The sequence below is a fragment of the Myxocyprinus asiaticus genome, chromosome 26 (assembly GCF_019703515.2).
Source record: "Myxocyprinus asiaticus isolate MX2 ecotype Aquarium Trade chromosome 26, UBuf_Myxa_2, whole genome shotgun sequence".
Taxonomy (NCBI): Eukaryota; Metazoa; Chordata; class Actinopteri; order Cypriniformes; family Catostomidae; genus Myxocyprinus; species Myxocyprinus asiaticus.
This window is the reverse complement of record NC_059369.1, coordinates 45,299,125-45,327,085: the sequence shown is the minus strand read 5'-3', so window position 1 is coordinate 45,327,085 and position 27,961 is coordinate 45,299,125. Positions and strand designations below refer to the sequence as shown.

At 37.6% G+C, this 27,961-nt stretch overlaps 1 protein-coding gene across 1 annotated transcript in view; it reads right to left on the bottom strand.

Moving 5' to 3' along the window:
* LOC127417060 (voltage-dependent calcium channel subunit alpha-2/delta-1-like) overlaps window positions 1-27,961 on the bottom strand; it is a 140,649-nt gene that overhangs the window by 40,064 nt on the left and 72,624 nt on the right. The window contains exons 13-22 of the mRNA XM_051656758.1: window positions 27,559-27,637; window positions 27,382-27,431; window positions 27,159-27,242; window positions 26,974-27,045; window positions 23,404-23,484; window positions 20,772-20,846; window positions 9,904-9,975; window positions 7,162-7,233; window positions 7,024-7,085; window positions 6,822-6,898 (exon numbers count right to left, since the gene is read on the bottom strand). Of these exons, the coding sequence (XP_051512718.1) occupies window positions 6,822-6,898; window positions 7,024-7,085; window positions 7,162-7,233; window positions 9,904-9,975; window positions 20,772-20,846; window positions 23,404-23,484; window positions 26,974-27,045; window positions 27,159-27,242; window positions 27,382-27,431; window positions 27,559-27,637 (724 nt within the window). The remainder of the gene's footprint in view (window positions 1-6,821; window positions 6,899-7,023; window positions 7,086-7,161; window positions 7,234-9,903; window positions 9,976-20,771; window positions 20,847-23,403; window positions 23,485-26,973; window positions 27,046-27,158; window positions 27,243-27,381; window positions 27,432-27,558; window positions 27,638-27,961) is intronic.

The window sequence follows — 27,961 nt, the reverse complement described above, 5'->3', positions numbered from 1 at the left end:
CAGTGGCCAAGTCCATCATCACAGGTTTCAGTTACGACCAGCCATAAGGACACGTCCCTCGAGAGAGCTCTGAATTCACCTGCTCTTCTCATTACTTGCTCGACACGGCTCCCCAAAGCAACACTTCTCTCGTTCTGCCTATCTGAAGTTTACACGTGGCTTCGGCTTTTGTCATACAAGCCACGTGGAGCTCCCAGAGTGTTGAGTCAGGTCCTAAAGCATCCAGGAGCACTCTGAAGACCACCGGAACACTCCGGAGAGGGTACGCAAAGACCTGACCCCGACGCTGCTGCCTCTTTCCCCTTTCTCAATAACCAGATGGACCTGTAAACTTGTGCCAAGCTTCTTTACTACCACAAATGGAGTTAGGGAATAAGGGAGAGAGAGAGGACAAACATGCACATACAGTTGTGCTCAAAAGTTTGCATACCCTGGCAGAAATTGTGACATTTTGGCATTGATTTTGAAAATATAACTGATCATGCAAAAAAATTTTCTTTTATTTAAGGATAGTGATCATATGAAGCCATTTGTTATCACATAGATGTTTGGCTCCTTTTTAAACCAAAATGATAACAGAAATCACCCAAATGGCCCTGATCAAAAGTTTACATACCCTTGAATGTTTGGCCTTGTTACAGACATACAAGGTGACACACACAGGTTTAAATGGCAATTAAAGGTTAATTTTCCACACCTGTGGCTTTTTAAGTTGCAATTAGTGTCTGTGTATAAATAGTCAATGAGTTTGTTAGCTCTTATGTGGATGCACTGAGCATTCTAGATACTGAGCCATGGGGAACAGTATAGAACTGTCAAAAGACCTGCGTAACAAGATAATGGAACTTTATAAAGATGGAAAAGGATATAAAAATATATCCAAAGCCTTAAAAATGCCAGTCAGTACTGTTCAATCACTTATTAAGAAGTGGAAAATTTGGGGATCTCTTGATACCAAGCCAAGGTCAGGTAGACCAAGAAAGATTTCAGCCACAACTGCCAGAAGAATTGTTCAGGATACAAAGAAAAACCCACAGGTAACCTCAGGTGAAATACAGGCTGCACTGGAAAAAGATGGTGTGGTTGTTTCAAGGAGCACAAATTATTTTTCCCATAATTTGTTTCCATAGGGATTTCATAAAATCCTTCATAAAAGCGTTCTAAGCCATGAGCCAAACCAACCAGCACCGATGTGAATCATAACAGTAAAAACTTTGAACTTTGATTAATATCTTCTTTTGTTTTTGTGCAAAATATTGAAATATACTGTATAAGTTGTTTAAGAGTGTTGGAAGATCGACTTGATTTCATCATTCACAGTGCATCATGGGAGTGCATTTACGTAAGCGACAATGTACAGTCAGTTGTTTGTTATCGCAAAATAACCCCCTACATAGTGTTCAGGACCCCGACGCGAATTTTGCGATAACAACCGGCTGACTGTACATCATCCCACATATTACACTGCTACAACCCAAATAAATAAATACATAGAAATAAAATATTTATTTGCAGAGGGCCTGGGTATCTCAGCGAGTATTGACGCTGACTACCACCCCTGGAGTTGCGAGTTTGAATCCAGGGCATACTGAGTGACTCCAGCCAGGTCTCCTAAGCAACCAAATTGGCTCGGTTGCTAGGGAGGGTAGAGTCACATGGGGTAACCTCCTCGTGGGCACGATTAGAGGTTCTCACACTCAGTGGGGCATGTGGTAAGTTGTGCGTGGATCGCGGAGAGTAGCATGAGCCTCCGCATGCTATGAGTCTCCGCGGTGTCATGCACAACAAGCCACGTGATAAGATGCGTGGACTGACTGTCTCAGAAGCGGAGGCAACTGAGACTTGGCCTCCACCACCTGGATTGAAGTGAGTAACCACGCCACCACAAGGACCTACTAAGTAGTGGGAATTGGGCATTCCAAAAATTGGGGAGAAAAGGGGAGATACAATGAGTTTGTTAGCTCTCATGTGGATGCACTGAGCATTCTAGATACTGAACCATGGGGAGCAGAAAAGAACCGTCAAAAGACCTGCGTAACAAGGTAATGGAACATTATAAAGATGGAAAAGGATATAAAAATATATCCAAAGCCTTGAAAATGCCAGTCAGTACTGTTCAATCACTTATTACAAGTGAATCTTATAAAATTGATGGCAAGATGAATGCAGCATGTTATCAGAAAATATTGGCAGACAATTTGCATTCTTCTGCACGAAAGCTGCGCATGGGACGCTCTTGGACTTTCCAGCACGACAATGACCCTAAGCACAAGGCCAAGTTGACCCTCCAGTGGTTACAGCAGAAAAAGGTGAAGGTTCTGGAGTGGGCATCACAGTCTCCTGACCTTAATATGATTGAGCCACTCTGGGGAGATCTCAAACGTGCAGTTCATGCAAGACGACCAAAGACTTTGCATGACCTGCAGGCATTTTGCCAAGACGAATGGGCAGCTATACCACCTGCAAGAATTTGGGGCCACATAGACAACTATTACAAAAGACTGCACACTGTCATTGATGCTAAAGGGGGCAATACACAGTATTAAGAACTAAGGGTATGCAGACTTTTGAACAGGGGTCATTTCATTTTTTTGCTTTGTTGCCATGTTTTGTTTTATGATTGTGCCATTCTGTTATAACCTACAGTTGAATATGAATCCAATAAGAAATAAAAGAAATGTGTTTTGCCTGCTCACTCATGTTTTCTTTAAAAATGGTACATATATTACCAGTTCTCCCAAGGGTATGCACACTTTAAGCACAACTGTGTGTGTGTGTGTATATATATATATATATATATATATATATATATTTGCATTGAAATTATGTAATTAAGTTAGAAAAAATAAATCGCTAAACAGCTGAAATCCACTTCCGGTTTGCGTCAGAGTTCTGTTGGCGTTTATTTTGTACTTTATGAATGTCTGACTCCTCATTATCCAGATTTTTACAAGACTACTTGCCAAATAAACCAAAGATATGCACATGAAACATTGATTTGAGTTGAAATAATTTCATTAGCTTACCCTGCAAAGTGATCCAAGAAGCCGGAACGATGGCTCACAATACCAGGATGAGTGGTTTGATATAAGGATGTGCAGTTGTTCCTCAGAAATATGAGACCACTAGATGGTGCCATTGACCAGTCACAATCTAGTGTTCCAGAGAGCCGTGTAATAACATAAATTAACAACCTCAGAGGTCACCGTAGGTCTGTCTTTAAAGGTTTACAAGTTATCGTTAAACATTAATTCGCCTATGGAGTAAATGAATGGGATTTTTTACTTCTGGAATCAGACTGTTGAGCTCTATTCTGCTCTTTAACCTTTATGCACTGTTCATCATTAAATCACGTTCCAATTGTTCCCGGTTAAAAGTGTCTGGAAACAATAAACGTGTGATTGTTATGATTTTCTATGAAATTGTTATGAAAGAAATATAACAACTCTAACTTCAATCATGTAAAAGCACAAAATTTGTGCATTTTGAGTGGGTTTTGGGGTATTTAGACCTTTTTTGTCAGTTTTTGCAATAATGCCACATGTAAGTAATAACCTAGATGAATGTGTGTGTGTGTGTGTGTGTGTGTGTGTGTGTTCAGTATTGTAGATGTGTTATGGTCTCACCAATTCATTTTGGTGTGTGTCTGTTTTGCATTTGCATTGGCAATATATGGCTCAGGTCCCTCCTTCAATATACTTTTTTTTTTTTTTTTTACCATTCTGTAATCCGCTAAGCAAAAGTCATAAGTCTGAATGATTAAAAAAGTAATAGTACACTTCTCCTCAAAAAGCCACATGGTTTGAAGTATCATTCATGTCTGTAAAATAAATGGTTCAGGAAGAATTGAGAACCAAAGTTCAATACTTATGCTTAAAGGTTTATTGACCAATAGTAATAGTAATGCTTACCTTAAAGAATCACTAATGAGACACACAACAGGCTCCTTGTCCATTTGCTCACAAGAGATACTGAGGATTGGTAAAGAGCTCAGGCTCGTACACAACATTATATTCCTGTGACCGCATGTGGAACTACAGCTTTCCACCTCAAGTAGCACATCATTACTTCTCACAAGCCCCAGCATGACCTTCAGACACATTTTGTGGTTCCAAAAGCCTGCTTGTACTCATTCTTTCGCAAGCTAAAATTTCCTTCCTTGGCTTTCATGCTTGTAATGACTAGTCAAAGCGATGTGACTTTCAAACGCAGAGTTATGCTAAAATAATTACACTGATGAAGAGTGAGAGGGGAAACGCTTTTGGCTTGAACTCTAAATTCTATTTTGCTCCTTCTGCACGTCCCCTGTGCAATGTTGCAAGAAATATTCTGAGCTCAATTTTTAGTGCTGTTTGCAAAGGGAAGCATTGCGATTAATATTGCTCATACTATTTTTCAAAATCCCTGACGTGAAGTATTCAATTTTGCCATGCAATCCCACACATGTAGTGCTATGGACATGATGCACGTTACAATATGCATATTTGCTTCATAATTTTTGCTTTAAAGATGAAAAACAGATGAAAAATACCATAGACTTACATTCAAGGAGGGAACTGACCATACTGTATCTATGGATCACAGAGATTTGGGGGTGGGGTCTTCTAGAACGCCCTAGCAACCACCTAACATTGCCCTGGCAATTGCCCAGAGCACCCTAGCAACTGCATAGCAATGCCCTGGCAACCACCCAAAGTCCCCTAGCATCATTGTGCCAAGTTTTGTACAGGCATGAACTCTTGTGCTTTCATTAGAAAATGTAAATATATAGCTGTAATCTGTTATCTTAAGTTTTCTATAGTCCACATTTCAAAGTTTGTTTGTTTTTTTTTTGGCTCCCCATTCAATAATTTATTTAGGTTTCAACAAACACCAAACACTTTTGATGCTTTAGACTGATCGACTGATGTTGCACATATCATGCAAAAAATTAAAATAAAAAAATGCTAAAGACAAAAAGACGAGTTGAGTGTATGAAACTCACAGTCATGCATGAATAAATGTAAATAAATATGCAAAATAAATAATATGCCATTAAAATGTCTAAAGCCGGAGAACAGACAGACAAGAGTACTTGCCCCATTGTGCTGTGTGATTCAAAGATGGAAAGACAGAAAAGAGAGATCAAGGAAAAACACTTAAAGCTGGATTCAAGTTATCCGGAGCTAAAATACAAAAACATTGATTTGTCCATGTGTGTTTATGTAGAATAAAGCTGTGTTTGTTAGTCTTGTAATGTACATGTCTGTAAGGTTTAAATGAGCTGAATGTCTGTGTGTGTGTGTTTGCAGATCTGGAGTTGAGCAGCACATGTCCGGTGGGGAGGGGGGTGTTTGCAGTCTCTCTTCCTAGCCGGGACCCCTGTGTGCTTGAGAGAGTCAGATCAAACGCCTGGCTACAACGCTCAAGATGGGTGGAGACCAGCTGGACCTCAGCTTAATACAGAGAGCAGCCCTGACAATCCAGGTCAAACACACACACACACACACACACACACACACACACACACACACACACACACGTGTTTCTTCAACTGCAGGCACTTTTAGTGCTGTGGACATTTTCCACACTCTCAATAGTTTATTTAATTTGTCTGCTAACAATGTCTAACAGTGTCTGTACATGCATCACAGGAGATTTATGTCATTTTTGCTAAAATTTTATGTATCCTAATTACACACAATTAAATTATATTTTCAAATTTTTTGCATCATTTTGCACAATGTTACAGCTTGACTGGAAATTAAGCCAAATAAAAATCTTCTGCTCAAGAGTGATATTTCCCTTGATTTTTATCTGTTTTGTCTCAGATTTCATCTGTTGGTTAACAAGCACACTAACTTTTGATAAAACTTTATTAGAGGCAAAATTGTTTGGTGTGCTGGAAATGTGGGAAAGTTATTTGTTTAAATGATAGACATTATTTTCACAAAATAAATATTGAAATGGTTGATGTTTATTTCACTCTTTGTTTAGATGATCATAGTTTTAAACATGTAATAATTTTATTTTTTTTATATGTATATATTGAAAGTCTGGGTCTGGGACATGAATAAAACAGTCACATCTAAACATAAAAGACATTTGAAAAGTACCAAAAATAAATGGTAAAGTCAGTTTTAATTAGAAAATAAAATAAATCTGTTAGTTTTAATAAAAAGTAACCCCTGCACTGCAAAACATAATTTTCTTATTGAATATTTGTGTCTTCTTTTAAAAAAAATATCGAAATATTCATAAAACAAGATAAATTTACCTGAGAAGCAAAATGGAACATTTTCAGAGAAATCTCAAAATGTTTTGTAATGTTTATGCTTAAAAAAAAAAAAAAAGTGGGGTAACTGGGGGGCCAGTGGGGTAAGAAAATAAAAACTTGATTAAAAGGAAATCAAAGGACACTTTGTTTTTAAGCATAAACATTATTAAATGTAGTTATATTTCTCTGAAAGCAAGAATTAATATTGTATGCAATTCTGCATCAAGTAATTTGTTCTTGTTTTAAGGATGTTTAGATATTTTTACTGGAAAATAAGTCAAAAATAAATAAATAAAACAATAAGTGTTTTACTGTGTGGGACATGTATGTCCCAAAGTTGAAGAAACACCCTTATGTGAACTATATATACTGTATATACATATGCATGCACACACAAACATACACACACACACAAAGGCTCTCTTGCGAGTCAGTGAAACATACTTGAAGACGATCTCAGCTATTTCATAACACAATAGCTCTGCACGCCGAAGCCTTTATCTGTGCGCTGCGGTGGGTTTGGTCAATGTGTGGAGCTGGTCTGTGTGTTGTGGGTGATACTCACACATGGCTTGTTTTATAGTGTTCCCCAGGTTTGCCTCGATGTAATGCAGACCGCATTCAGGCAAGACCAAAGCCAGGCTGATGGAACAAAGACAATGTGTTTTATACATACAAATACTTACAACGTTTGTGAAACACTTTGCATGGATAAACAATGCCATCACCCCTTCATTCTGTCTTAAACATAACATTTATGGGCAAACCTGTAGTCCGTTCCATTAACTGGCGCCCAGGTGTACGTTCTGATCCCTCTGTCGATGTATCTCTGATGTGGGGTATAAATGAACAGGATGTGGACAGAATATATGGTGCAGAAGAAGTATTATTGAAGATGTACACACCTCATCCTGAGATTTCACAAGTGTTTCAATTGTTTTCTCTCCAGGGTCTCTATCAATCATCAAAGTCCGGATCTGAAAGAAAGAGAAACTAACACTCTTGATCGCCCTTACATGTGCCGATTATCATATGCAATCAGATTTTGTGATTATTTTTGGCCAGAGAATGTACAAACTATCATAAAATGTTTGCATAGAAACAGTGTTGGGGAGTTCAAATGAAAAATAATTTTTTTGTAATTTTTAAAAAAAAATTTTTTTCACTAAAATTAATTGGATTCACCAGCACTACTTATAGTAAGTGAATCGGTGAATCATTCATTTTAACAGGTTCATTTACAAGAACAGTCTGAACAAACGATTCACTAAAATGAACTGGATTCACCAGCACTACATATAGTGCATCCAGAAAGTATTCACAGCGCTTCACTTTTTCCACATTTTGTTATGTTACAGCCTTATTCCAAAATGGATTAAATTCATTATTTTCCTCAAAATTCTACAAACAATACCCCATAATGACAATGTGAAAGAAGTTTGTTTGAAATCTTTGCAAATGTCATTAAAAATAAAAACGAAAAAAAAAAAAAAAAAAATCACATGTACACAAGTATTCACAGCCTTTGCCATGACACTCAAAATTGAGCTCAGGTGCATCCTGTTTCCACTGATCATCCTTGAGATGTTTCTACAACTTGATTGGAGTCCACCTGTGGTAAATTCAGTTGATTGAACATGATTTGGAAAGGCACACACCTGTCTATATAAGGTCCCACAGTTAACAGTGCAAGTCAGAGCACAAACCAAGCCATGAAGTCCAAGGAATTGTCTGTAGACCTCCGAGACAGGATTGTATCGAGGCACAGATCTGGGGAAGGGTACAGAAAAATTTCTGCAGCATTGAAGGTCCCAATGAGCACAGTGGCCTCCATCATCTGTAAATGGAAGAAGTTTGGAACCACCAGGACTCTTCCTAGAGCTGGCCACCCAGCCAAACTGAGCGATCGGGGGAGAAGGGCCTTAGTCAGGGAGGTGACCAAGAACCTGATGGTCACTCTGACAGAGCTCCAGTGTTTCTCTGTGGAGAGAGGAGAACCTTCCAGAAGAACAACCATCTCTGCAGCACTCCACCAATCAGGCCTGTATGGTAGAGTGGCCAGACAGAAGCCACTCCTCAGTAAAAGGCACATGACAGCCCACCTGGAGTTTGCCAAAAGGCACCTGAAGGACTCTCAGACCATGAGAAACAAAGATTGAACTCTTTCAAAGGCGCCGGTCATCACCTGACCAATACCATCCCTACAGTGAAGCATGGTGGTGGCAGCATCATGCTGTGGGGATGTTTTTCAGCGGCAGGAACTGGGAGACTAGTCAGGATCGAGGGAAAGATGAATCCAGCAATGTACAGAGACATCCTTGATGAAAACCTGCTCCAGAGCGCTCTGGACCTCAGACTGGGGCGAAGGTTCATCTTCCAACAGGACAACGACCCTAAGCACACAGCCAAGATAACACAGGAGTGGCTCCGGGACAACTCTGTGAATGTCCTTGAGTGGCCCAGCCAGAGCCCAGACTTGAACCCGATTGAACATCTCTGGAGAGATCTGAAAATGGCTGCGCACCGACGCTCCCCATCCAACCTGATGGAGCTTGAGAGGTCCTGCAAAGAAGAATGGGAGAAACTGCCCAAAAATATGTGTGCCAAGCTTGTAGCATCATACTCAAAAAGACTTGAGGCTGTAATTGGTGCCAAAGGTGCTTCAACAAAGTACTGAGCAAAGCCTGTGAATACTTATGTACATGTTAATTTTTTCGTTTTTTATTTTTAATAAATTTGCAAAGATTTCAAACAAACTTCTTTCACGTTGTCATTATGGGGTATTGTTTGTAGAATTTTGAGGAAAATAATGAATTTAATCCATTTTGGAATAAGGCTGTAACATAACAAAATGTGGAAAAAGTGAAGTGCTGTGAATACTTTCCGGATGCACTGTATAGTAAGTGAATCGGTGAATCATTCATTTTAACAGGTTCATTTACAAGAACAGTCTGAACAAACGATTCACTAAAATGAACTGGATTCACCAGCACTACATATAGTAAATGAATCGGTGAATCATTAATTTGAACAGGTTCATTTACATGAACAGTCTGAACAAACGATTCACTAAAATGAATTGGATTCACCAGCACTACATATAGTAAGTGAATCGGTGAATCATTCATTTGAACAGGTTAATTTACATGAACAGTCTGAACAAGGATTCACAAAAATGAACTGGATTCACCAGCACTACATATAGTAAATGAATCGGTGAATCATTCATTTTATCAGGTTCATTTACAAGAACAGTCTGAACAAAACGATTCACTAAAAGTGAATTGGATTCACCAGCACTACATATAGTAAGTGAATTGGTGAATCATTCATTTTAACCACTTAATTTACATGAAGTTCCCGAACGAACCAATTCACTAAAATTATTTGGACTTCTCCATTGCAACATACGAGAAAGATGACAGTTAAGGAGAGCGGCAAAGTGCATTTGATTGATCTTCTCATTTTCAAAGTTTCTTAAATAACTTTTATTCAAAAGAGAGAAATACAGCCAACCCAACACCACATCTGCCAGTACTGAATCACACATGTGTTCTTTCATCAGTTCTCTCTCCATACACTGATATTAACCCTCACTCTGTCTCTCACCATTTACCAGTGTGTGTTTGTATGTGTGTGGTACCTACCTGCACTTTAATATCATTTTCCAGTTCTGCATCCAGAAAGTCCAGAGTAACAGGTTCCTGGAATTTGGGGTTCTAAAGAGGAGAACCAAACAAACGATGTTAACATTTCATTCTCGCTGTCTCTCAGCAGTTTACACTCTGTGTTAATGTTAAGCTACACTTAAGATACATATATATTCAGGTGATTAATAAGTTAATTTATGGAGATATAAATCTGATTAATGTTCTTCTACACAGAGAAGGAAGAAAATAACAAATTTACAGTGCATTTATTACAGGGACATTCCCCCCAGAGCAACCTGGAGTTAAGTGCCTTCTTCAAGGACAGTGATGGTGGCTGTGGGGATCAAACCAGCAACCTCCTGCTTACCAGTTCTGTGCTTTCGCCCACTACACCACCACCACTCCACTCCACTCCACAACTTAATGCTCTTGCAGATGGAACGGTCTATATTTTTATTTACCTTTAATCTCTTTCATGATGCCCTTTTATAAACATATGTAGATGATCATGTTTCTGAAAACTAATCAAGTGAAATTTGTGTCCCTCAAAAAAAAGATGTCTAAGAAAATGATGTTGTATTTCATTGTCAGTTATGTTTATCATACAGGTATGTACACAATAATGATTAATGCTTTTGCTGCAAGAAACATAGATATTAAAATTTGGATAGCTTACAAAACCTTGCCTTGCTCCAGATAATATGAGATAATAATTTCTGTTTCTGTGCAGTACATGAGAGAATATTTGCACTTGGAAAAGAATGATTTCCTTCATTCATTTGTATCACACGTCACATCAGTCACTTAAATCAAATCAATGATGTGAGAAGTGTTAAAAGATGAACTGAAAAAAAAAAAAAACAGACTAAACAATCAGATCACACAGAGAAAAAAGAAAGAAAGAAAGAAAGGTTCAAGTGGCAACCAAATAGCCAAATTTCAACATTTTTAAACTTAGTTATTCAGTTGGACAGCATCAGAAAGTGATGAAATTTGGCATGCAACCTTATAATGTTCTGTTGTCCATGTGTACCAAGTTTCATTCAGTTTGGATATTATGCTCAAAAGATACAGGCCAACTAGTCATTATGGGTCGAACCTAAAAAAAACATATTGGCTTATATCTTCCGAATGACGTCAAAATGAATCAAACTAACGGTCTAGGATGGAGTTCTCTTGCAAAATGACCCCTTTGTGGTCAATTCTCACAAAATTTGGTATACAGTTTCTTGTAGACACCCTGTTTGTGTACACACAGTGTGATTATCATCGGCCATTTGCAGTTTAACTTATTAGCTGCTTAAATCTGATTGGCAGCTGATGACCATTTTTGCTGACTTTTCAAATTGATATTTTAAGGATATGTAAGCACTTGAAACAAAGAAGGCTCATGCAAAGTTTCAACTTCCTCGAGTTGTTGAGTTGATTTATTATGCTTTTTTTTTGTTTGTTATAGAGCCCCCAATGGGTAGAATTGGACGAAATTTGGTGAGCATCATAAAAATGTCTACACGTAAAAGTTTACCAAATTTTGCTAAGTTTAAACTATATAGGACAATAAGTGAATATGGGCCACACCCAAACATCTCATTGTCTTGTAGCTCCGAATCACATAGACAAATCAAAATTATTCAGCTATCTTTTTGTCATGAGGGTCTGTAGATGATGTATAACATATTTTGTATGAATCTGAAAAACGGCCTAGGAGGAGTTTGAAATGTTATGTTTTTTTTACGCCACCTAGAGTCAAATAAGTGTGTGTATGCCTGAAATAATTAGAAAGAAAATCAGTACAAATGCAATAGAGTTCCAGTATCTTCAGTGCTTGGACACCTGAAGGAAGGAAGGAAGGAAGGAAGGAAGGAAGGAAGCAAGGAAGGAAGCAAGGAAGCAAGAAAAGAAGTAAGGAAGGAAGGAATGAAGGAAGAAAGAAAGAAGGAAGATATTTACATGTTCAGATGGGGAGGAGGAGGGTTAGAGAATGAAAGGAGGAGGATGAAAGAGTCGTGTTGAATATGAAAGCAGTGAGTAATGAGAGACAGACAACACTGAGGAAGGATTTCAAAGTGTCGGAGTCGCCCTGTGTTCAGTTCCTGCCCCGCGGGGGGAACTCACAGATCGCTCCATATGACTGACATGTGTCGGCTTCATGTGTCAATCTGACAGCAAGTTCGTGAGAAACACATATGAAAAATATCTGAAAATATGTCAACAATTTTTCTTCCGAGTTCATGATATGCAACATTTTTCCGCTATTTGAAATGCAACGAAAAGCCCAGATGTGTCATCTCACAGCTGATGAGGGCATCGCTGTTTACATTAACAGTGATAATAATAGCACAGGCTGGGAGCCACAATGACTAGCACTATTATCTCACTAATTACAGTGTTCAAAAGAAACTAATCTCAAAATAATCTCATGTGCACAAAGACTGAGCAGTTTGTGGCAGTTATTAAAAAATGTCATCTTGCTCAATTGTGCATTTTTCCTGCTGAGATAATAACTTCACATTCAAATCAAACACGTTTAAAGTGGCCTCAAAGTGTTTGTTAGCCTCAGTCACTATTACTAAGATGCAACGGAAGTGAATAGTAGCCGAGACTTTACTTCTGACTAATCTATATTCATCTAATTATCTATAATTAATTTATTGTTGAATTCCAAATACACATATCAGCTATGCACTTCTTACTAGTAATAGATAAAATAATTCATATCCTGCACATGATTAAATGTCAAAAGGGCTTGCAATAGTTCCACTATTGTTTGACAACCACAGTTTAATCATTAATTATTATTTTTGTGTGCTTGATCTGTCCATCATAAGAATAAATGCCACTTGGTTTGATATTTTGTTTTCTAACACTATGACCGTCAGACATTTTTTAAGTGTCCAAATACTTTTTGAGGCCACTGTAATGTATTTTATAAAATGCAAAATATGATTATGAATAACTGTCAGTGTTTTCATTCACCATCTCTAATCAGCCTAACATCAACCATGCAGAATATGTTCACCAAGCTGCAGCAGATTTACACAAGTACCCGTTTGGCACATCTAGTTCACCTCCAACCCTGAAATACACATGCAATGCCACACATTACATAACATACTGTAACAATGACACAAAACACATGCGTGAAATTAACTAGGTTATAGAGATGCTTTTTATTGATTGTTGAGGTATTGAGGGACTGAAGGGTGCAAAATGCATGTAAAAAAAATAAAATAAATCATTATCATAGGAAACAACACACAAGATCTACAGTGGCCCCAAAAAGTATATAGAAACTAAAGCTACACCTTAAAATGTCATCACATTTACTAAAGTCTCAGACTGCCAACAGTTGCTTCACTGACTGTGTGATGCATACTGCACACAAAAAAGACAAGAACGTTCTCATTAAATCTTTAAAAGATACTCAGAGTTTAGTTTGAGGCACTTGGTAGCAAGTAAACTATTTGTCTCTGTTTCTGGAGTTAAATTTGTGGATAGAGCAGTACTCACTACAGTTCTGCCATTGTTTTATTATTTAATTTTTATTTGGTTGTGGACCGACACTTCTGTGTAATTTAAATGACTTTTTATCACACCAAACTATCTCCTATTTCAGATAAATCTGCTCCTAAACTGCACATAAAAGCAAAATGAACTGTGGTTGGTCACTTTGCATGTCAGTCAGATGGTCTCTTTCCTGCCACTAAAGGATTTCTTTTGATTTTCTATCGATTATTGATAGGCACGTTATTTTCTCAGACTGTTTTTGAGGCGTAAATATATTAACATAAGTGGACATTTAAATTAAAAGCCTAATTTGTGTGCTTTCCAATTCACTGTCAATTCGCCTTCCAGTTAATGTGGGTCTGGTGTAATAGCATTGGGAGACCACAAGGGGGTGATATAACATTGACTGAAGCCAGTCGCACACCGGTGGGTAGGAAGCATCGATGCAGTCCAGGTGGCAGTCCAAAGTTGTGAATCTAGTCACCATACACACAAAGATTAAGATTGCATGTAAGTGTTTGAAACTGGTGCAAACTGCGCATACTGAACAATTAGACATGGCAACGTTTATTATGCAACTTCTCTGTATGTTGCCTTGAATAGGATTCATCCAATCTGTCAAAGCAAAAAAAGACATACTTGTAACTGAAAATGCATTGTGTAGGCTATATGAAAGATACATACACGCAATATATCATCCAGTGAATACCAATGTGTGAAAAAGACATCAACCCCAAGCCTAGTTTTGTTAAATTAAGGAGTTTCTTGCAACCGGCTACAGGTTCATAGAGTGTAACATTGGCAAACACGGCATTTGGAAGGTCTTAAGTTCTAGATCTACAGTGATTGTGTTCTGTAGTGATTTTGGGGAAATATATTGACTCAAAGACTACAGTTAGGTAAGCAAACTGGACATAATACTAAAACTACAGGGTTCATGGTTGAATCATTTTCTAATGAGAAATATAGAGAGGATAAACACAATCCAATGTAATTTCAGGGAAAACAGATTTGTGGATGCCAAAAACTGAAGATATAAGTCACAAACGCTTTGTCTCATAAATGAATGCCCATCTCTGAAAGAGACCACACTTGTTAACAGTACTGCAATCCATCATCGATGAGAATGTTTGACGGATATAAAAAAGCTCACACAATAAATCCAATCTCATCTCGAGTCTTCCTACTGTTTGAATGCATCTATTTCGCTCTCTGGCGAGCGGACAACATGTGGCATGCATACTGTTAAGGTTTGTTAAATTTCTTAATTAGCCCTTCCCGGAGTGTTCAAAGTCTCCTTGAAAGACTCTCCAAAGTTTGTTCGAAGTGGCCGCTTTCTCTTAACTTCAGCCGACAAATTCAGTCATGTGTTCTGCACGGCTGGATGCCGGTGGAGGACTTTGAACTGTTTCCAGTCGATCTGACTCCCTCTAGTTTAAGGGCTCGTGTTTGCATTTCGCGAATGCTCGGGGTTAAGTGCAGCATCCACGGTTCAGAGATTCAATCCATGCCTCTGTGTCTCTCTCAATCAGCGCGGCCGATCTGCGGCCATACCGGATCACATCTCAACATCTGTTCTGGAGAGATCGACCCTTCAGATTTGATCATGCAAGCTCGCTAAACTAAAGTGAAACACGATGGATATGGAACAGCCTGGCGCGCACATGGAGTTAGTGCAGGACTCCGCTGGAAGTCATGAAAGAGAGTCTGCTGGTGTTTACGTTTGCCATGGCACTTGCATTTCGGTTGTTTTTATGCCTTTAACAATATACAGTATGCAAGCTCATTAAAACAGCATTGTTTGCGAGAAATGTTCCGAGTTTGTTTTGGTATGCGACGAGGGGGAGAAACCTTCAAGACTTTGACGTTTTCTTTTAATCCAAATGCTGGAGGATGTAATTTGGAAGCAAAATGGGCATACTGTATGTCATAGCATTCATCAAAATGGTGTACTGTCGCACGCCTGGGTGTCAGTCATTCAGCTAACGAAATGCTGAAAGTACACCTTTCTACAAATTTCAATTGGACAAAAAACTTGGGTTCAGCAGATGCAACCTTACAGGATACGGATTTACTGGAGGCAATGTGGGTCCTTTGTTTGCATGCACAACAATATGCTGATAAAATCTGCTTATTCAAAAGCTTATAATGTAAACGTGTTTACATTATTCTCTGCTTTTGACTTCAAAACGTACACACACAGTACATGTGTACAATACTTGTTTGCGGACAAGCTGATAAGACCAGCGGTAAAGACGTTTACATGCAGAATGAAATCGGTGTAATATGCAAAAATTGATGTCGATCAATTTTAAAGTAACCATTTAAAGCGCTTACATGACCACACACATTGTTGGCTAATTAAGTCGATGTAAGATTGTGCATGTAATTGCAGGAATATTCTGGTTAGATTTGCCTATCTAGAGCTGTTTTTGTAATGCAAAGATGACGCATTTATGCTGTGAAAATCAAAACATACTTGAAGCACCATTTGGGGCTCCTCAGCTATTACAAAAGAAACTCTTTGCTGTTTCCTATAATCCAAAATCTGGAGGATGTAACTTTGTAGCAAGATGGAAATACTGTATATCATAACATTCGTTCTCACGGATGCAGATGATGGAGGTCATTTCTGTGCGTTTAATTTGACTGGCTTGAGGATAGATGTTAATGCCCTCCATATATTAGACCTGCAGCTATGTTATTTTAATGTAGATTTAACAGCAAACATTGCACTTTTCTGACCCAACATTTCAACAATAATGCTGACTTGTTTCAGCACTAGCTCCAAGAGCTGAGCAGAGAAATATGTCAGGGCTCAACAATAAGGAGTTTTCTCATTTGTACTCACCCTGCCAACATTGTCACTGGTCCAACCACAAAAAGGCAACACAGAGCATTTTATGGGTCAATGACGTGACACTCATTAAGCAATTATCTATTGAGTTATTCAAAATTCACATAAAACATTTACTTGAATGCACCTATGATGAACATGTTTCAATTCAAAGTTCAAAGTCATTTTGATATTTTTTTTCTGGGGCTTAAAATAAATTATGGCATGTGGTGTGACCCCCCCAAAGACAGTATATATATATATATATATATATATATATATATATATATATATATATATATTTTTTTTTTTTTTTTTTTTTACTTTTTTTTTAAAGCAGTGAAACAATTTTGCATTAATATATTAATATTTGTAAATGTTTAGTCCAACAAATCAAAGCTGTTTGGTATAATCAACATTGGTTGTCATTTTGTTGTCATGTGACCAAAAAACAACCAAATCATAACACAGAAAGGACCCCTTTAGACCCTCATGACTGTGTGTATTTTATTTTAGTCTTATGGATATAGCTTTTACTTGATGGCTAGACCACATGACATTTAAAAAAAAGATATAGAATAAAAAAAAAAAAAAAAAATAATATAATTCTAAAATTATTTGTACTGTGTGTATATATATATATATATAGATAGATAGATAGATAGTAAGAAATTATATTAATGTTTTTAAAAAATGTATGAAACCAAATTAGATACCAAATATTTTTATCATCAATTTACTTTGTACTTTTTATTTGCAAATAACAGCCGACAATTATACATTAAATGTACATCTACAATTTCAAATGCATTGAAAACTAGGATGTAAGAATTTATTCACACACTTTTGTTGGAAAATAATGGCATACGATGCAAAATATTACTGATTTGTTAGGTGCTGAATTTGACAACAACAAAAGCATCTATCTTAACCAGCAACATAATGTTACCATGGTAACATCCTTAAATGAGCAGAATTCACATCAAAAATGTTCCATACATAACACAAAACCAAATTTCGAGCCTCTCTCTCTCTCTGTGAAACCATTTCCACACTCCGCACGGCGAGACGTCATATATTTAATACGTTATAACTCCATAAACTGCGAGTCCGTCATGGTGGGCCTGGGTTGTCTGAGACATTGTGATGGACGTGCTTTTACCATCCAGACGGAGGATAAAATACGACCCTGGTTATCTTCAACACCATTGAGAGAATGTACAGAATCTCGATTGAATGCAGACCGGCCCGTGTGTGTGGCTGGATACCAGAATCAAAGAGAGCCACAAAGAGACTGATATGTAAAGAGTTGCATTGAGAAACATTTATGCAGGTTTGTTGCCAGCAGAACAGTGTATCACTTCAGGCGATTTGCAAAGGTTACGCACAAAGAAGACGAGCTGTGTGCTCAGATCCAAAGGAGAAGGTGTACGAGCCACCAGTTTACATGATGGATAATGCATGTTCATACATTCTAAATGTACAGATTTACACATGAGGTCAGAGACACTCGCCTGTAATGACATGTGCCGAATCACTGGCAGATGTGTCTGATGTTCCCGTTTGTTTCAGGGGATAAAAAGGAATCTAATATTGTATTCACTATAAAAAATTAAAATTAAATAAATAAAAATAAAAAAACACATGAATGGAATTCATTTAGACTAATAAGTGATAATATTGTGTTGTTTTTCCAAACAATAGACTTCAGTCAAATTAGATGTCATTTTTAATTTGAAGCAACTGTTCGATATGTTGTACTGTTGAGTATAGAAAAACAAATATGGACCCACTTTATATCAGGTGTCTAACTACTATGTACTTAACCATTTGTTACAATGTACTTATTGTGTACATACATGATGATGCATTGTAGCTACATTTAAAGTACTTGCTTTTAATTACATTTGTAGTTACACTGTTAACTTTACCCCTAACCCAATCCAACCCCAAAACCTGACTCTAACCCCTAATCCAAACTTATTAGAAGCATATATTAAATTTAGATTTAAAAGAACAGGCTCATAAGAGTCATTTGTTCGGGAATCAGACTACACTGAATGTCGCTGTATGTTTTGAGCTGAAGATTCAGAAGAACCGGTTCATAAGAGTCATTTGTTTGGGAATCGGACTACACTGAATGTCGCTGTATGTTTTGAGCTGAAGATTCAGAAGAACCGGTTCATAAGAGTCATTTGTTTGGGAATCGGACTACACTGAATGTGCTGTATGTTTTGAGCTGAAGATTCAAAAGAACCAGTTCATAAGAGTCATTTGTTCGGAAACGGACTACACTGAATTCGCTGTATGTTTTGAGCTGAAGATTCAAAAGAACCGGTTCAAAGGAGTCATTTGTTTGGGAATCGGACTACACTGAATGTGCTGTATGTTTTGAGCTGAAGATTCAAAAGAACCAGTTCATTAGAGTCATTTGTTCGGGAATCGGACTACACTGAATTCGCTGTATGTTTTGAGCTGAAGATTCAAAAGAACCAGTTCAAAGGAGTCATTTGTTTGAGAATCGGACTACACTGAATGTGCTGTATGTTTTGAGCTGAAGATTCAAAAGAACCAGTTCATTAGAGTCATTTGTTCGGGAATCAGACTACACTGAATTCGCTGTATGTTTTGAGCTGTAGATTCAAAAGAACCGGTTCAAAGGAGTCATTTGTTCGGGAATCGGACTACACTGAATGTGCTGTATGTTTTGAGCTGAAGATTCAGAAGAACCAGTTCATAGGAGTCATTTGTTTGGGAATCGGACTACACTGAATTTGCTGTATGTTTTGAGCTGTAGGTTCAAAAGAACCGGTTTATACGATTCATTCATTCGGGAATCGGACTACACAATGTGCTGTATGTTTTGAGCTGAAGATTCAAAAGAACCAGTTCATAAGAGTCATTTGTTTGAGAATCGGACTACACTGAATTCGCTGTATGTTTTGAGCTGAAGATTCAGAAGAACCAGTTCATTAGAGTCATTTGTTTGGGAATCAGACTACACTGAATTCGCTGTATGTTTTGAGCTGAAGATTCAAAAGAACCGGTTCATAGGAGTCATTTGTTTGGGAATCGGACTACACTGAATTTGCTGTATGTTTTGAGCTGTAGATTCAAAAGAACCGGTTTATACGATTCATTCATTCGGGAATCGGACTACACAATGTGCTGTATGTTTTGAGCTGAAGATTCAAAAGAATCAGTTCACAAGAGTCATTTGTTCGGGAATCAGACTACACTGAATTCGCTGTATGTTTTGAGCTGAAGATTCAAAAGAACCAGTTCATTAGGAGTCATTTGTTTGGGAATCGGACTACACTGAATGTGCTGTATGTTTTGAGCTGAAGATTCAAAAGAACCGGTTCAAAGGAGTCATTTGTTTGGGAATCGGACTACACTGAATGTGCTGTATGTTTTGAGCTGAATATTCAAAAGAACCAGTTCATTAGGGTCATTTGTTCGGGAATCAGACTACACTGAATTCGCTGTATGTTTTGAGCTGAAGATTCAAAAGAACCGGTTCAAAGGAGTCATTTGTTTGGGAATCGGACTACACTGAATGTGCTGTATGTTTTGAGCTGAATATTCAAAAGAACCAGTTCATTAGAGTCATTTGTTTGGGAATCGGACTACACTGAATTCGCTGTATGATTTGAGCTGAAGATACAAAAGAACCAGTTCATAAGAGTCATTTGTTTGGGAATCGGACTACACTGAATTTGCTGTATGTTTTGAGCTGTAGATTCAAAAGAACCGGTTTATATGATTCATTCATTCGGGAATTGGACTACACTGAATGTGCTGTATGTTTTGAGCTGAAGATTCAAAAGAACCAGTTCATAAGAGTCATTTGTTCGGAAATCAGACTACACTGAATTCGCTGTATGTTTTGAGCTGAAGATACAAAAGAACTGGTTCATAAGAGTCATTTTTCAGGAATTGGACTACACTGATCGCACGCTATGTTTCCAGCTGTAGATTCAAAAGAACCGGTTTATACGATTCATTCATTCAGGAATCGAACTACACTGAATCTGCTGTATGTTTTGAGCTGAAGATTCAAAAGAACCATTTCATAAGAGTCATTTGTTTGGGAATCAGACTACACTGAATGTGCTGTATGTTTTGAGCTGAAGATTCAGAAGAACCAGTTCATAAGAGTCATTTGTTTGGGAATCGGACTACACTGGTAACACCATGTATTTCCACCACTGACCAACAGGAATCAAAACATAAAAAACTTTTGTATAAATGCACAAATGAACAAAGAAACACAAAGATGGTGTTCAAAAGCACACACACACCACAAACGAGCATGTGCGTGAGAATGAACATAAATATGCAGCACACATGCACACAGAGAGAGAGGAGAATAATAGTGAGACAGGCGGAGATAAAGAGAGCGATAAATACATGCATTGCAGACTTTAAATAATACCATTGCCAAATAGACTTCCAACCAGAAAGAAATGCATTTGATGTCATATTTCAGGCATTCGGGTGGAGATTTGTGTTTTGGTACCTTTGGTTGGAGGTTTGGATGGAGCAGCACGTAACCATTAGGATCAATCGCAAAATAATATCCATTAGGACCAATCTGGAAGAAACAGACAGAAAGAAGAGAAGAGTGAAGACACCTCCACTGAGAGGACCACCGTCAAACCCAATTCCCTGCTCAGACCAAACGGGTCCGGTTCCTCCAGATCCAGCGGTTAATCCCTCACTAGTGTGGAACCGTCTAATATCCCCTGAGAGCACCGGGCCCAGCTGTCAATCACCCGTGAGCACTTAGCGTTAATCAAATGTGTCGGTTCATCTGGAAACATTCCTCTGAGCTTAACAGAAACTCACAAGCATTTACAAATCAAATGTAAGTACAAACAGATGCCCTTGTAATGTACGCAGCTCATGTCTTCTTAAGAGCGATCTTACTGTAAGGCGGCAAAACCGCAAGACGGCAGACCGCAGAACAATGGAGCATTTATCTCACGCAGGCCGTGTTATTCTTATTAAAAGGCTCTCAAAGTGTTTGCAAAGAAAACATCTAACAAATGACTTTTGCTTTGTTCTCTTTTAAATTGAATTATGGATCATTCGAGGCATAATTCTCTTTACAGTTGAACTTCTGCCCTCATTTACTCACCCTCATGTTGTTCCAAACACATCAGACTTTTTGTCATCTTTGGAACACAAAAGGAGTTATTTTGCAGAATGTCCTGGTACAGCTTTTCCATACAAATGGGAACAAAGGGGGGGGCCAAGTAGTGTTCATTTTCATAGTTTTTTAATTTTTTATTTCAGCCATAATTTTTGTCTTTTGAAGAACATGCCCTTTAAATTTAGTCAATATTTCATCATACCATATTCATTCATTTTAATCAATTTTACTAAAATTGTATATAATGTCAGTCGACAGAAATAACATTTCAGTAGATGATAACGAGCAAAGTGACAAAAACATGTTTCAAACTGTATACAATACTTTTCAGCATATTTAAAATTCTGTTAAATTACTTTTGATTATTTAAACATGTATCAGACATATTAAAGATTAATTTTTAATATGTAAAATTAAACAACATGAGAAAACTGTCCCGGAAACCTGAGCTCTTAAAATAATAATAGAATAAACTGAAGTATTAGTGACAAACACACACACACACACATTTTATATATATATATCTACACACATTACTGTGCAAAAGTCTTAGGCACATAAGATGCTTCACAAAAAACATTTGTCTTAAGATGGTTATTTATATCTTCAGCTTTAGTGTGTCAATAGGAAATATAAATGTTAGACTCACAAACATTACTTTTGCAAATAGAAAAGATTAGAATAGAAGAACAGGGAGCCCTGCAACAGATGTCATGGCCCCCACAGAGTCCCCACTGAACATCGAGTCAGTCTGAGATTACATAAAGAGACAGAAGCAATTGAGACAGCTGAAATAGATAGAAGAACAGGGAGCCCTGCAACAGATGTCATGGCCCCCACAGAGCCCCCCAATCAACATCGTGTCAGTCTGAGATTACATAAAGAGACAGAAGCAATCGAGACAGCTGAAATAGATAGAAGAACAGGGAGCCCTGCAACAGATGTCATGGCCCCCACAAAGCCCCCCACTGAACATCGAGTCAGTCTGAGATTACATAAAGAGACAGAAGCAATCGAGACAGCTGAAATAGATAGAAGAACTGTGGAGAATTCTCCAAGAAGCTTGAACATCCTATCTGCCAACAACCAAGAAAAACGGTGTCCAGGTGTATCTAGGAGAATTGGGGTTGTTGGGGAGTAACAGAATACGGAATTTTGTTATGAAACTGAAATGTGTAAATCTTAAAAATAGTCTAAAATATATATTTTTTACTGTTCTTCTTTAGAAGTTACTTTGCCGTCTCTTCCTAATGTTTAGACAGTTTTGGATAATTGCATTACTTGAATCAGTTCATTCTGGAATTTTCTCTCTTTAAAAATGAATAAATAAAAACAGAAACATCTTGCGGTATTATTTTTCTTGAAATATTTGGTTAACAGTATGTTTTAACTAAAACCGTTTGATTATTGTCATGATCCGTCTCTTTCGTCTCATCTTTGTCACTGTCAACAAAATAAATAAAAAGACCTTCGTCGATAAACATTTTCATCAGTTGACGAGATTAGCACCATTGCCAAGCTTCAAAGCTGACAAAAAAAGTACCATAAAAGTAGTCTGTGTGCAGATCAACTGTGTGCTATATTTTGAGTCTTCTTAAGCCATAAGACACACACAAAAAAAATATATTCTCAAGATGTGCCGTGCGAGGTTCGACGTAAATGACATCAAACGTAATTGGCAGGACACTGACCGATCGTCGCTGACCTGCGGCAACATGTCTTGACGCACCATATTTAAACGTGTGTGTGATTGTGACGTCTGACAGATTTTAAAGCTACGGCAGAGTGGAAGATTTTCAGTGAATAACAACTTAAATTTCAACCTGTCCGTCTACATCTCCTTTTGTGTTCCAAGAAAGAAAGAAAGTCATGAGAGTGGAAAGACACATGGGTGAGTACATTTTCATTTTTAAGTGATCTGTTTAATTTCTATAGTTTTTTTTTTTGTTGTTGCTGGTGTATTTGAGTTGTAATTGTGTGTGTGTGTGGTACTCACGGTGAAGCGGGGCGTTAATCTTTTGATATCATCAAGAGACACATCCACCCCCATCACTCCTAAAATCAACTGGTTCTGATGCTGGAGGAGACAGAAAGACAAAGAGAGAAAGAGAGAGAAAGAGTTTGTAGTCAGACACACAATGGAGTGATAATTACAAACAATTATGAGCCAAAACTAAACCTGGAAAGCATCAAATTGTGCCTGACATTTTACAACAATGTGCAAACTGTTGCAACTTGGAAAAAATATCCACCATTAAACTATGTACAGCTCAATACCAAAACTAAATGATACACCACCATCAAAAATGATTAAAAGTTGGCAAGTTTAAGACTTTCCCCAAGTTCAGAACCATTGAGAAAATTGAGCCTGACAAAGCCAATGTCATTATTGCAAGATGTTTAGGGGGCGTTCTGGACAGAAGTCAATTATAACTATCACTGAAATGTAACGTTGACGTAGAGCGACAGATTTGGTATAATATGTCACGTGTCATACAGTACGTGACCTGCTGTATCGTCACGTCATTCATCCTGGAAACGGGTATTAACCTTACCAGAGACCTCCGTGACGCATTCAGAGAGCGGAAACTAACGACTTCAGAGGGTCCAATGGTTTGACGAATAGCGTATGGATCCTTTGACCCCAAACTGGGAAAGTTTGGGATAAGATACCATGCAATATTTATTTTCCACTTCTGTTCCTATCACAGTGTTTTTCTAAGCAGGCTATTGTCCGCACGGTTAATGCATTTGAGAGATAACGAGGTTTACACATTTTTACGTCAATAGTAACTTTTACCCCTTTTAAAGTGACAGAAATAGCAATATGTTCCAAGAGTTATTAACAGACGGGTATTTCAACGACACATCTGCTGTTCATTGATTCATATGCATCATTAACGCCTGTGATTTTTTGAGGCATTAAGTTAAACCATCGCTGTCAAAGATCTTCTTGCTTATAAAAGATGATGCACAGATTCATTTTGGAATGATAAATACGTAATTTTATGTGTGATCTGAATTACATTTACGTATACATTTCAAATGTATTCAGGATCTGTAATAATTATAAATATTTTTACAGGATTTGTATCTCTTTTTCAGAGTTGCTTTTGCAAACAGTGCGGTCCAAAACTCTGGAATAAAAAAGTCAATAGAATTTTAATTTGTACTTATGAATTATACTATTAGCATGAAAATTTGAGTGAAAGATTGAAGTGAAAACTTGACATGAATTTCAGAATTTGTTGTTGAATTTGTATTTCCCTTTTGTTTTAATGACAACATGACCTCGAGCTGACTAGAGATGGGAACTGAGGACTGGTTCTTTTAAAAAATGTTCTGGAACCACATGATTTTCTGTACCGTTAACGGTTCCTGATCATGCATCTTTTTTCAGCAATGCAGACAAAACACTGTATTGTAATAGTCTGATAGTGTTTCCTGCAGCGCAATTAAGCAGCTGCGCTGACCTATACTGAATCTACAGCACGAAACACAGTGCGACCATTGTAGTCCGATTTCAGAACAAATGACTCTTATGAACCAGTTCTTTTGAATCTACAGCACGAAACATACAGCTTTACCAGAGTAGTCCGATTCCCATACAAATGACTCTTATGAACTGGTTCTTTTGAATCTACAAAGTGAAAAAACACAGCACAACCATTGTAGTCCAATTCCGAACAAATGACTCTTGTGAACCGGTTCTTTTGAATCTACAGCATGAAACACACAACACGACCATTGTAGTCTGATTCCCAAACAAATGACTCTTATGAACCGGTTCTTTTGAATCTACAGCTCAAAACATACAGCACGACCATTGTAGTCCGATTTCCGAACAAATGACTCTTATGAACTGGTTCTTTTGAATCTACAGAATGAAACACAGCACGACCAGTGTAGTCCGATTCATAAACAAATGACTCTTATAAACCAGTTCTTTTGAATCTACAGAGTGAAAAATACTGCGCAACTAGTGTAGTCCGATTCCCAAACAGATGAATCTAATGAACCGGTTCTTTTGAATCTACAGTATGAAACACAGTGTGACCAGTGTAGTCCGATTCCCATACAAATGACTCTTATGAGCCAGTTCTTTTGAATCTACAGAGTGAAAAAACACAGCACAACCATTGTAGTCCAATTCCGAACAAATGACTCTTGTGAACCGGTTCTTTTGAATCTACAGCATGAAACACACAACACGACCATTGTAGTCTGATTCCCAAACAAATGACTCTTATGAACCGGTTCTTTTGAATCTACAGAGTGAAACATACAACTTTACCAGTGTAGTCCGATTCCCAAACAAATGACTCTTATGAACCGGTTCTTTTGAATCTACAGCTCAAAACATACAGCACGACCATTGTAGTCCGATTTCTGAACAAAAGACTCATATGAACCGGTTCTTTTGAATCTAAAGCACAAAACATAAAGCGTGACCAATGTAGTCCGATTCCCATATGAACAATTCTTATGAGCATTTATTAGATTTTTTTTATCTACAGCGTGACCAGTGGAGTCTGATTCCCGAACAAATGACTCTAATGAGTCGGTTCTTTTTAGTGAATCAAAAACACTTCAGTCTGAGAAGTTGCTAAATGACTGACGTGGAAGTTATGACTTTTGTCAAGTCCAACTCTAAATGAACCAAGAACTGTTACGGAGTTAAATGTTATGCATTTGTTATATGTTAGCACATTTTTTGTTTGCTTAGATTTTTTTTCTATAGTTACTGTAACTTTATATTAAATATTACAAAATGTAAGACCAATCATTGGATTTCATTTAAGCATCTAAGGGGCCATTTACACAACAACGTTTTCAACTAAAAACGGAAAACTTGTTATGCGTTTTGGCTGTTCGTTTACACGACAACGGCGTTTAGGACCTGAAAACGGCAACTTTTGAAAACGGGTTTCAAAGTGCACGTTTTTGAAACAATGTCGTTATCGTCTCCGTGTAAACATACAAAAACGTGAATTTGTGAAAATGATGACGTCATGCACACGCGTATTACGTGTTCAGTCTATAGGCATGCGCGCGAGTACTTCAAAACAACGCGCGAGACATTAAAAACTACAATGGCAGACTACAGGACTGTGTTTGTGCTGCTCAAGCTGTCCGTCCAGACAAAACTGCTCGATGCTTTCGCCATCTTCATTGTTTGTATTCACCGCTCTGTGGAAGAATGCTTATGTGCGCAGGTGTGTAGTGTTTCTTTACAAAGTGACATCGCCAACTACTGGCCTGGCATGCATAATACAGCGTTTTTAGATCGTTTTGACAATGTTGTCGTCTGTACGTGAAACTTTTCAAAAATGCGAAGGGAAAACGTTTCCGTTTTTAGTACATCGTTGTCGTGTAAACGTACCCTAAGTAATCTACAAAAGTCACTAAAAAGTGTGTAAACACCCTTTGCAAGAACTGTATCTCTGATGTATGTCACTGTATTCAGATTTTACTATATTTTGGATTCATAATTATACATTTATATAATCTATATACTTTCATATGAGTATTATAAAAGGTAAATCAGGATAAATGATGGGCTGACCTGGTTCTGAGATCCACCGTCTTTGGTCTTGTTGAACACTGGCAGCGTGCCGGTGATGACCAGGCCCAGCTCCTGAGGTCAAGTACAAAGAAAATAGTGTAAGAGTACAGAACAGTAAAGCACTTTAACTCTTGCATCGATCAAATCTGCAGTCACCCTAAATGTTTGCTGAGTAAGTGCATTACCAGGGCATCCAGATACACGTTGGTCCATTGCACCTGTTTAGCATCTGCGAGGACCATCGGTCGGCCTAAAACATCGAGATATTCCTAAACAAAAGCAAACAAAACAAGCAACGAAAAGTGGGTCATGTTTGGACCTTCACATCTCCTTAAACAAAAATAACTAGCAAAATAAACAACACAAGTCTCTATAATTAAATCCGAATTGCTTTGGCTCTGTGCAGACCTGTGTGTTTATGCGGATGGCTCCAATGGAAGGGATTTCATAGAAATATCCTGGAAAACATACAGTAACATATGAAGATATGTAGGTTTTTTCTTCAAAGGACTGTAGTACAACAGTGTGTGAGGATTCTTTTGGTGCTTTCACCACTAGAAGGCACACACACACAGCATTTGTTACCTTTATTAGCACAGGCCATCCACTTTATCGGCCACGTGTCATAGTTGTGTTGACCCACAGAGAACGTGAACACACGCACCTGCAAGCAAACAGCATAGTCTGATATAGTCTTATGTGATATTTCTTACATAATAAAATATAAATAGCGACATTGAGTTGTTGGTGTTATTTAATGCTGTATAAGGGAAAATGTACGGTCAGCTGGTAATTACTGCGAGAATTCTTTAAATTTTTTTTAACAAAAATCTAGTTTCAAATGTTCATAGAAAATTATTTTTTATGTCCTTGTTGGTTTCATGAATTAAAAAACAAAAACAAAAAAAAAAAAACATGTATAGTGTTATCTACTAAATAACAATAATAATAATAATAATAATAATAATAACTATATATACTTAGATTT